A 12,053-nucleotide genomic window follows, 5' to 3' on the forward strand; every position below is an offset into this window, starting at 1 on the left:
ATTGTATCATTTTTGTATCAAAATAATTGATATGAATTTGAATGAATTGAGACAATATAATTCCTAATTGCAAAGGCAATAGTCTTAATTTAATTACCAGTATTTAAATATATCAACAGTATTTAGCATTAACATTCAAATAAGATTCCAAAGTTACAACTTTGATTCAAATACCCTTTCATTGCTTCTTCTGCATGTCAATTATACCTCCTCCATTGACCCTTAACAAAGATGCCCTGCAAGACTATGTACTCAGCCCCCTCATATTCTCCCTGTACACAGACAATTGTGTGGCCAAATTTCACTCCAACTCCATCTATAAATTTGTAGATGACATCACTGTCATAGGCCAGATCTCAAACAAGGATGAATCAGAATATAGAAGAGAGATAGTATCCCAATGCCAGGACAACAACCACTTCCTCAATGTTGGAAAGACAAAGGAGTTGATCACAGATTTCAGAAACATGCTGAGATGACAGTAACAAACAGCTTTAACTTCTTCGGGATAAACATCTTCAACAACTTCTGGTTCAACCATGTCAATGCTACAGCCAAGAGAGTGCACCAGAATCTCTGCTTTCTGAGAAGCCTGTGGAAATACAGGTCACTTGCATCCTTCAACAATTTCTACAGATGCACCTTTGAAAGTATCCTGTCATAACTGCATGGAACGGGAACTGCTCCATCCAAATCCGCAAGAAACTGCTGAGTTGTGAACGCAGTCTCAGAACACCACACTAAACCCCATCCCCTCCAACTCTATCTGCAGTCCCTGTTGATGAAGAAAAACAACCAACACATTAAAAGGCTTATCCCACCCCAACAGCGCTCTCTTCATCCTCCTCCCATTGAGAGCATGAGATCACGTACTACGAGATTCAAGGACAGTTTCTTTAGCACTGTTATCAGACTACTGAATGAACCTTATACAAGAAAAATAATGTTACCTTTGTTCTTTTTAACAAATTTTCTCTGCATTCTGCACTGTGTTTTAATGCTTTATATGGGTTTGACTATCTGGATTAGTTGCAAAACAAACTTCCTCACTGTACCTCAGTACACAGTACAATAAACTTGAACCTGATGTCGTGAATAATAAGACTAAAGGAATTTTTAAATCTTATAATATTCCAAATTAAGGTTGCCTTAGCATTCATTACTTACGTTCAGCAACTTGTAATCCTACTAGATTTGATAAAGTCGCAAAAAATGGGAAATTGTCAGAGCTCACATTACTTAGCCATGAATGGAAGGAGGATTTAATATCATCATCTTTAATCTCCTCCGGCTGAAAAAAAGGAAATAACATTTATTTCTTAAACTGAGTTATCATGGAGTCTATTGAAATAATTACTCAGAAACTAAATACTGTAATTTTATTTGTATAATTTTGTTGTTAATATAATCTTTTAAATCATTTTAACTTTAAGACTACTTCAGTTTGAGCAAAAACAAAGGTTACCGGTAACCTTGAAAGTTTTTCTGAGTTACATCAAATTACATAATACACATCTTAACAATATTTAAAACTTAAAATTCTTCCTAAATAACCAAGAAAGAAGAAAACTCATGATCCAATAAAGTGAGACAAACCAAGATGAAAATGGCATCATCTGATTTTTTTTTAATATAAAGTGATCTTTCAAAAATTAAGTTGGCTGTTATGATTTTGGTTGTAACAATTTTTTTCAGGAAATAGAGGTAATTTTCCTTTTAAACTGCAAAAAGTCAATTGATCTGTAAATTCTTCAAAGTAGGGATAGTAACTAAATGCTACAACTAATGGTAAAAGAACTGAATGAGCAGGATTCTGACACACAGTAACTTTCTGTACTTGCATTTAAAGAATAAGGTGGATGAAAAGGTAATTCCATTTTATTACCAAATAGGAAATACCACCACTCACCAGTCTTTGAATTGGTTGCAACCGAATTCCAGTTGGAAGAGATGGAACTAATTTTAAAGAAGTTATTCTGACTGCAGCAGATGCTTCCAGTTTCAACTTCTTTCTCAATCCATCTGGAATCTAACAAAAAAACTAATAATAAATAATATTTTACAGCATTTAATGGTTTTTCTTCCTTTATATTATCTCTAATATATTCAATTCAAGAGTCAATAATTTTCCCCTCAATTTCTTGTCACTAAATTAAAATGTACTGTATACACAAAATTGCTGAAGAAACTCAGCAGGTCACACAGCATCCATAGGTATAAAGCAGCCAATGTATCAGGCATGAGCCAAGAATGTTGAAAAACAAGTAGATGCCAGAATAAAAAGGTGGGAGGATTTGGGAGGAAGAGAGGAGGGAGGGAGGGGGAAAGAGCACAGGCTAATAGGTAAGAGAGAATAGGTGGATACAGGTAGGCCAGTAGAAAAGCTGAGAAGTGATAGGGAGAGAGGGCAGAGGGCTAAGAAGGATGGGGCAGGAAGCTGGAGGAAAGAAGTCAGAAGGGTAAGGAAAGACTACTCATTTTTGTGCGATAAGTATGAAACAAAAAAAAGGACAAAAAAATTACAATTTACAAATAAAGTAGGTTTGTGGGCGATATATGTATGGATTTTAGTAGGGCATTTGACATGGTAGGCTCATTCAGAAGGTCATGAGGCATGGAATTCAGAGAACCTTGGCTGCTTGGTTTCAGAATTGGCTTGCCTGCAAAAAGCAGAGGGTAGTAGTAGATGGAATACATTCTGCCCAGTGGTGTTCTGCAGGGATTTTATCTGGGATCCTTGCCCTGTGACTTTTATAAATGACTTGAAAAAAATAGAAGGGTGGGACAGTAAGTTTGGAGATGATACAAAGATTGGAGGAGTTGTGCAGAGTGTAGATGGTTTTCATAGACTACAGCTATGGACAGAATGCTGAGTTGGATGGAGGTAGCAGATGGAGTTCAATTTGGATATGTATGAAGTGATAAACTTGGGAAGGTCGATCTTGAAGGCAGAGTATGCGATTTATGGCAAGATACTAAAGTGTCAAACATAGGGATCTTGGGGTTCAGATCCCTATATCCCTCAAATTTGCTGCACAAGTTGTTAGGGTGGTTAAGGAAGTGTATCATATACTGGCCTTCATAAGTCAGGGGACTGAGTTAAAGAGCCATGAAAAATGTTGCAGCTCTATAAAACTCCAGGTGGACCTAATTTGGAATAATGCATTCAGTTCTGGTCGCCTCATTACAGGAAGTAGTAGAATGCTTTAGAGAGGGTGCAGAGGGGATTTACAAGGATGTTGCCTGTATTGGAGAATGTCTTATGGAGCAAAGTTGAAAGAACTAGAGCTTTCCTCTGGAGCAACGAAGGATGAGAGGAGTATAAAATGAGAAGGGTATAAAATTATGAGGGTCATGATAGGATGGATAGTCAACACCCTTTTCCCAGAGCAATAGTGGCAAATATCTGTTAAAGTGAGTGAAGGAAAGTTTTTTTTTTACTGAGAGTGGAGGGTGTCTGAAATGCATTGCTGGGAAGGTGGTGGAGAATGGTACAATAGGGGCATTTAAAAGACTCTTAGATAGGCACATGAATATAAGAAAAATAGAGGATTATGGGTGTGAACTAGCGTAGGATTAGATTGTTGTGGAGTAGGTTTACATAGGTCAGCACAATATTGTGGGTTGAAGGGCCTGTTCAGTACCGTAATGTTCTGTGTTAAATAGAATACTAACCAAATATTGGCAATGAAGATGAAATAGATATTATAATAAGTCATGTTTTTACAATAATAAAGCATAAAGTAAATCTTTTATAGAGAGTTATTTGAGAGCATGAGTTAAAAAAAAAACTTGATTATCAGGCACATTCCAATAAACAATACAGGGAGCAGTTACAGAGGGACAGTACACATTTGTTTAAAGGCAGCTGTTAAGTCCAGTACATGCCTGATAATGGAGCTTTTACTTTTTAGTACTTTGCTTGATCTAGCACTGAAAATTATCTACTTAAACATGGAAAATTCAGGGACAAATGGAAGTACACACTGTAACAAAATTTGTAAAACTAACCCAAACTTTTCCACTGTGAAAACCTTCCAATTTAAATATTAAATGTTCACACCCATGAGTAATTATTTTAACTGTGCAGGATTCATTTTCTTCTTTTTTGGCAATTCTGTTTTCTGTGACATTTCCATCATAGACTACATTTTTCTTTGTTTGTCCCTCTTGTTTGGATCGTTCTTTCTGTTGTCTATGTGACAAAAGTTTTGTTAGTTTTCCATAAATAAGATGAGTATCACTGTTGTGCAGATTAAGCACATCCTGATGCCAAGGAAAGATATGAATCGTGTCAAGCTGCTTTTGGTTCCATGGCATTGAGTCATGCACCTCTAAATTACAAGGAAATCTTTTACATACTCTGAATACTGAGTCTATTTCAATGGACTTGGAAAATCTGCTTAAAAATTTATCTATATCGGTAGTTTTGGAAAAATGCTGTGTTGGGGCCTCTGAAGTGACAGAGAATAAGTTTTTCATAAAATGCCATATATCCAACATGATGCTCTTCTGCAAAATGTCTTGAGATTTTATATGTTGTCCATCCATTCCATGTTGATCACTGAATTCCTTGGATGAATACTTAATCCTTGGCTTCTCTAGTTTTTCAGGATGCATTTTGTTTCTGATTGAGTTGAATTCCTCATTTAAAATGTTGCTTTCAACAGAATTTCCTTCAATATGCCGCATTTTCGGTGAGATGATGAGTTCAGTGTAAGGTTCCAATGTTCCATATGCAGTAGCAGGTGTTAGAGAGCCTAGACCAGAAAGAGATAATATGGAAGAACTGCACTTGTGCAATCTTTTAACATTTTTTTTTCATGACCTCTTTATACCCCAAAACACTTCATTAATAGTAGTAATAGCATTACACCTGTTCTACAAATCACAATGAATTGTGGTCCAATCGTTGGTTGATTAATTTCTAAGTAGAGTGAAAATTGCAGATGTTTTAATATCGATTTATGAAATCCATTCAGTTAACATGGCTTCCCTTCTAATGCCATTAACTCAGCTCTCATCCGCACCTCCTCTGTTTCCCCATACATTTGTCCTGGCCTAATCACAGATGCAATAAGGACCAAGTTCCTCTTACCCTCTGTATCCAACTTATCATTTCCACAATTTCTGCCACTTGCGACGAGATTCCGTAACACCCTTCCCACCAATCACCCCACTGGTACCTATCCCCATGACCGCAAGAGGTGCAACACTTCCACCTCACCATGAGTCGGGACTCCAAACAGTTCTTCCAAGTGAAACCATACTTTGCTTGTGAATCGGGAGGGGTCATTTACTGCACCTAGAGCTCCCAATGCCATTTTCTCAACATCAGGGAAATGGATGCAGACTGGGAGATAACTTTGTTGGGACCTTCGCCTTTTCTGCTGCAATAGTAAGGACCTCCCAATGGCCAACCACTTCAATCTCTCACTCCATTGCCACACTGGACTGCCAAGTTGAGGCCACTCATAAATTGGATGAAAAACACCTTGTATTGTCTTGACAGTCTCCAACCAGATGGCATCAATGTTGACTTCCCAATTTCCAATAACCCCTTTTTCGAGTGTCTCCCTTTCCCTCATCTGTTTCCCTTCTCCAGCTCCCCAGTACCTTCCCTTCCTTCTCCTATTAGAGCTACCTTTCTTAGCACTGTGCCCTCTTCCTCCTACCACCTCTTAGCTTATTTTTCTTCCTGCCCCTCCCAGCTGTATCCACCTGCTAGCCTGTACTCCTTCCCCTCCCCAACCAACACTTGATGTTTGCACACCTGAAAAAGGGCTAAGGCTTAAAATGTCAACTAAACTTTTGCTTCTTATGGATACTGCACTAGTCCCCAGCACGTGCAGATTTGGTTGTTGTTTTGTCTACCTTCCCTGTCAAACCAATTTAGTGCTTTTTCTTCAACAGCAAAATAGTGTAGGACAATCCGAGCTTCAATTTAGCAAATGAAAAGGTTATTTATTCTAATATAATTGTACTTGATATAATCATTCCCCCATTCTGTGTTAAGTATTTAGAAATCTGGCAACCATTCATAATGACGTAATGGAAATCGACAACTTGTTGTGGAAACTTCAGATATTCCCAGGACTATTATTTTTTTGTACATTTCTGGATGTCAAGAGAATCCAGCACTCCTTCTCGCAATATCACTAGCATTCCTCGGCATTTTTACAAGTAAATATCTCTCTTCTTTTTTTTTTATTCTTTGCAAGGCCACTATTTATTGTTATTGAGAAAATGGTGGTAAGCCACTTTCTTTAACCACGCAATCTTTAAGTAATGGTATTAACATTGCTATTAGGTTTGAAAAGTACAGTAGTATAGCCAGTAAACCTCTTGCCTCAAATCTCCAGAGACCCAGTTTCAATGCTGATGTCAGATTCCCGCTCTGTGGAGTCTGAACATTCTCCCTAGGACAGTGGTTCCCAACATTTTTCTTTCCACTCACATACCACTTTAAGTATTCCCTATGCCATAGGTGCTCTGTGATTAGTAAGGGATTGCTTAAGATGGTATGTGGGTGGAAAGAAAAAGGTTGAAAACTACTGTTTTAATTGTACCTCATTGACTTGTTATGTGCACGGTTTCAGAACTCCAAAGGAAATGGGCCAATGACAGTTTGTCTTGAGCAAAATATTTCAGTAACATTTGGATCTAGAGCAGTGATTCTCAACCTTCCCTTCCCACTCACATACCACCTTAAACAATCCCTTACTAATCACAGAGCACCAATAGCATTGGGATTACTTAAAGTGGTATGTGAGTGGAAAGAAAAAGGTTGGGAACCACTGCCCTAGGATGTGAATGTGAATGATAGAATCCTTAGGGAGCTGATGGAAATGTGGGAGAATAAATTAAGACTGGCACAGAATTAGTGTAAATGGATAGAAGATGATAAGCATGGACTCAATGGCTAAAGTGCTGGTTTCCATGCAGCATCCCTTCTGAATCCTCTACCTCAAAGTCAATGATTTAGATCTGCTACGTTGGTCACAAGAGTCTTGTTTCCAAATCAAAATGGCATGCGATTTATATGAGAATCTGCAGAAAGTGGGCTTCCCATGTACTTGCTTTCCTTGTTTTTCTCAGTAGAAAATGTAGGATTGGGAGGTACTGCTGCCCTGTAAATGTATTTTATGGATGGTGCTCATTGCAACCACGGATGATAAACAAAGGTAATTTTGGATTGGTAGACGGGATGTGAATTAAGCGAGCTAGCTGCTTTATTCGGATGATGTCAAAGTTCTTTTGTTATTGGAGTTGCACTCAACTAGGCAATGGGAGAATATTCCAACACTCTCCTAACCTCCATGTTACAGATGATGGAAAGGCTTTTGCAAGTGGTCAAAATGTAAATTACTCAACAGGAGTTACCTCTGCTCACGCATCTGGCACACTCTGATTCATTCCCAGAATTTTGTTATGATCTTGTACCTAAAAAGATATAGAAAGGTCCCAAAAACTTTGGGACTTGCCACAAGACAATCCATTCATTTTTATTCATAATTCTAACAATGTTCCATTTATATAAAATAGCATGCATTAATATAGAACATTGCAGCACAGTACTGGCACTTCAACCCACAATGTGGTGCCGACTGAGGTAAACCTACTCCACAACCATCTAATCCTTCCCTCCCTCACTTCTGTAACCCTCTATTTTTCTTATATCCATGTGCCTATCTAAAAGTCGACTTAAATAAAAATTAGTAAATGAATAATTCACTGACTTTAACCAACTTACCAACTTCAATATATATGACAGTATATTTTGCTATCCACAATGGAAAAACACCACCTGGAAAGATTATCCTGATCTGATCCAAAATGTGTCGTTCAAGTGATGTACTATGGAGCTCCTATAAAAATCAATGATAAAAATTAGTGCAGTTTTAATATTTAGCATTGTTACTGGTTACTTAAAACAAAGCATAAATGGGAGAAGGAATTACAACCTTTTATATCGAAGGTAGATTGGGTAAAGATGCTGTAACTAGGTTGACTAACGTGAGATATAGTTTAGTTAACTATAATTTTTTACATCAGTTATATTTGACACCGGACAAGTTAAAACGATATGGTTTTAGGGATTCAGATTTATGTTTTCGGTGTGGAACACAAAAGGGGACATTTTTACATTCAGTTTGGTCTTGTGAAAAGGTGCAAAGTTTTTGGGTGAAAATTAGAGAATTTTTAAAACATTTGTACAATATTCAGTTACGAGTTGATCCTTTATTCTTTTTATTGGGATTTATGACGAATCTAAAAGTGGGATTAGGATTGGCTAAATTTCAAATTGCATTCATTCGCTTGGTCCTAGCTGTGGCTAGAATATGTATTGCGGTAACACGGAAGGATGATGTAGAGATAAATATTCAATGATGGCACAATGAGTTGAAATCATGCATTTGTTTAGAAAAAATAACATATAATTTACATATTAATTATTCTTTTTTTTATTAAAATGTGGGAATCATACTTAAAATATTTGGGTTTGAATATATGCTAATTTTTTTTATAACAAAAAGGCACTCATTTTTGTATGTTAACCATTGACACTTGTAAAAGGCTCCAGTATTATGTAGAGATAGGGGTAGTTTGTTTTTTTTTGTAGTGGGGCGGTTGGGTGGGAGGAGGGGTAGAGTACTAACTTATCATTATGTACTTTATGAATAATGAATTGTAATATGGAGTTTTTATATATAATTTTGTACTTTATATATTATAAATAAAGTTATATAAAAAAACAAAAAAGAATATTAAAAGAAATAACAGTTCAAAGAACTCCACTTTCAGAAATGGAACTTGGTTAGGAGTAATTTGTATTCCACGCTTTAAGTACATTGCACACCTGAAACTTTTGCAGTGCTGTTATTAGAATTTCATTCAGGCTAAATACACATGCATCATTCCCGTGGTGGTCAACTGTGTTTAAATACAGAGCTAATTTATGATTATGGACAACAGTAAGTTATGAGCTGAATAAATTTAAGGAAAATAAGTAGTGCCTTGACAACAGAATTTGCTGAATACTATCTTTTGTAAACAGGTATGAATAAAATAATACATTACCAATATATCCCAGTCATCAGGTGACAAAGGTTCTATGACTGCTTGTTGACATGAAGATACTTGAGCACAAGGCCTGATAAATACCTGAATAGCAGAAATCAATATTGTGCTGTCATATATAAAAATACTTTTTAATATAGTATTTGCATACAGAAGAGAGGATTTCATAAATATTAAATAAACAGGTATTTTACAACATGAAAATTATAACAATCTAAGGTATTTTGGAAGTAAGCTCCAAAACAGGTAAATTTTGACTAAAGTGATCAGAATTGATAGTGGAATGTCAGTAAGTGTGAAACAAGAACACAAGGGAGTATAGGAATCAACAGCTAGATAAACAATTAGTCAAGTAGAGTGCACGTGACGAAGCAGGAGTAGAAGATCAAGACCATGGAAGAATTCGAGCACAATGGCAAGGAGTAAACACAGCTTGAAGTGACTAAGGATTAGACAATGGAAGTTTTAATTTGCGGAAGATAGGGGGTCCAAAATTTAAACCAATATCCGTAAATTAAAAGCTGCCCATGTGGACCTAAACTGAAGTAGAGAGATGAGATCTTGCCAGCAGTAGGAAGAAGCAGGGATGAAAAGAGACAATTTAGAATTTTAATTAAGAATCAGTCTTGGCAACAGATTTGATGTAAGAAAGGAGCTCAATAAAGATGCTGAGATTCTGCAGCTGTAGCAGATGAACTACAAGTCCTGCCACATCACATGAAAGCATCCTTTTTACTCCCAGTAATCTATTTGGAACTAAAAATAATCCAGGTATTAACATCAAACAATGGAAAATCATGTCAATAATTTTGGAGTTGAAGATGGAAACTAATTACAGTATATATATATATATATATATATATACTATTGGGCTATCACTCAAAGTAAGCATGTAGATCAAAGAAAAAAACAGTGCTGGAGTATATCACCATGAATGTATGGAAGTAGAATAAATACAACAGTCCCACTGAATCTGACACATGGAAGATGAAGTTCTTGTCTACTGCAAAATAAAATGTACAGCTAAAGGAGAACAAAGAAAGCAACTACCTCACGTCACAAGAGGAATCATTTTTTACTTTTTCAGTACAATTACCCATGACATAGAGAGAGGAGAAGCCAAGCTTGAATTCTTGAATAACTTGGGAGAAGTTAGTGGTGGTTGAGAGACATTACATTACAGGAGAACAAAATTGTAAGGAGTGATTGCAATTACATCAGTGTGAAAATACAGACTAGAAGGGATTTATTTTGAAGCATAGACAACTAACAATTAATTTGAATAAGTTAGAGATAGTGAAAAATAATCAAAATAATGGTCAAAAAAAACAAAGCTGCTTATTTCACAATAATCGCATGTTGCATGAGAAAAAAAACTTCACATCACCTTTGATTCTTATGCCAGTTGTTAAAAATCTTTGTCCTCTAGCTCTTAAACATTCTATTTATAGGGTTTTTTTTATCTGCTTATTTGGACCTTTCATGGTTTTGAACAAATTGCACCTCAACTTGCTCCCCTCTAAAGAAAGTCTTCATAGCTTCTCCAGTTTTTGAAATATAATATATAATCCATAAAGCCATTTTAATATTTTGTTTTGCACCCTATCCAAAATCTTCATTTTTTTTTTCAAAAGTATGATGCACAATACTTCATTTCTGGCTTGCTAAGTTTTCAGACGTAACAATTGTTTTTTTTATTCTATACTTTTTCAAAACACTTTCCCAACCAAAGGGACAGCATAGCAGTTAGCGCAATGCTATTAGAGCGCCAGTGATCGAGACTGGAGTTTGAATCTCACACTGTCTGTAAGGAGTTTATATGTTCTCCCCATGTCTGCGTGGATTTTCCATGGGGCTCCAGTTTCCTCCCACCATTCAAAAACATACCCGGGGGTTGCAGGTCACTTGGGTGTAATTGGGCAGCACACACTTGTGGGCTGAAAGGGCCTGTTATCGTGCTTTATCTAAATTTTTTAAGAAATTAAAACTAGCACTGCCATCTTCAAAGATTTAAGAACATTATAAATAAACCCAGTATCCAATATTTTTCCTTGAGCCTGCCCCTCCATTCATTATCATAAACCATCTAGTCTCCAGCTCAGTGCTTTTCTGCTTGATCTCTACAGTCAAAAAACACTAAGCCACACAGCTCTGTGTGGAGAATCCCAAAATGCACCAACTCTCATCTTAGTCTCAAATCCACACAACTGATTATTTTTAAACTGCAAACACATAGCCTCTCAAAATCTTTTATTTCAATAACATCACTTCTCATTCTTCTGAAGATCAAGGAGCAAATGCCCAATTGACTTAAGTGCTCCTTTAAAATAACCCTACATTTTGGGAACTAATCCAGTTAATCTTCTCTCAAAGGTCCTCATCTCTCTCCTAAAGCCAGAAGACCACTTTATTTTAATTAGTATTCCACCAAAATGCTACACAGTTGCAATATAATTTTTCTAATTTAGTATTGCAGCCTCTTTGTAATAAATTTGTGCAAATATTCCCAGGGTCTCTATTCCTGTATCACATTCAGGACAGTATACTTCAAATTATATTGCCTTTCATTATTCATCCTTTTAATTGCACCATTTTGTCATTGTATATTATTTATCACTGCTGCGCTGGGTGGGTCACGTCTCCAGAATGGAGGACCATCGCCTTCCCAAGATCATGTTGTATGGCGAGCTCTCCACTGGCCACCATGACAGAGGTGCACCAAAGAAAAGGTACAAGGACTGCCTAAAGAAATCTCTTGGTGCCTGCCACATTGACCACCACCAGTGGGCTGGTATCGCCTCAGGCCGTGCATCTTGGCACCTCACAGTTTGGCGGGCAGCAACCTCCTTTGAAGAAGACCGCAGAGCCCACCTCACTGACAAAAGGCAAGGGAGGAAAGGCCCAACACCCAACCCCAGCCAACCGTTTTTCCCCTGCAGCCGTGTCTGCCTGTCCCGCATCGGACTTGTCGG

At 37.0% G+C, this 12,053-nt stretch overlaps 1 protein-coding gene across 3 annotated transcripts in view; it reads right to left on the bottom strand.

Moving 5' to 3' along the window:
* The window catches only part of pex1 (peroxisomal biogenesis factor 1), a 105,701-nt gene that overhangs the window by 79,397 nt on the left and 14,251 nt on the right, over window positions 1–12,053 (bottom strand). For all 3 annotated transcript variants that reach the window (XM_069913921.1, XM_069913922.1, XM_069913923.1), the window contains 5 exons: window positions 9,082–9,165; window positions 7,754–7,868; window positions 4,012–4,760; window positions 1,910–2,029; window positions 1,168–1,291 (listed from right to left, as the gene is read on the bottom strand). In XM_069913921.1, the coding sequence (XP_069770022.1) occupies window positions 1,168–1,291; window positions 1,910–2,029; window positions 4,012–4,760; window positions 7,754–7,868; window positions 9,082–9,165 (1,192 nt within the window). The remainder of the gene's footprint in view (window positions 1–1,167; window positions 1,292–1,909; window positions 2,030–4,011; window positions 4,761–7,753; window positions 7,869–9,081; window positions 9,166–12,053) is intronic.

The sequence above is a fragment of the Narcine bancroftii genome, chromosome 1, assembly GCF_036971445.1.
Source record: "Narcine bancroftii isolate sNarBan1 chromosome 1, sNarBan1.hap1, whole genome shotgun sequence".
NCBI classification, from domain to species: domain Eukaryota; kingdom Metazoa; phylum Chordata; class Chondrichthyes; order Torpediniformes; family Narcinidae; genus Narcine; species Narcine bancroftii.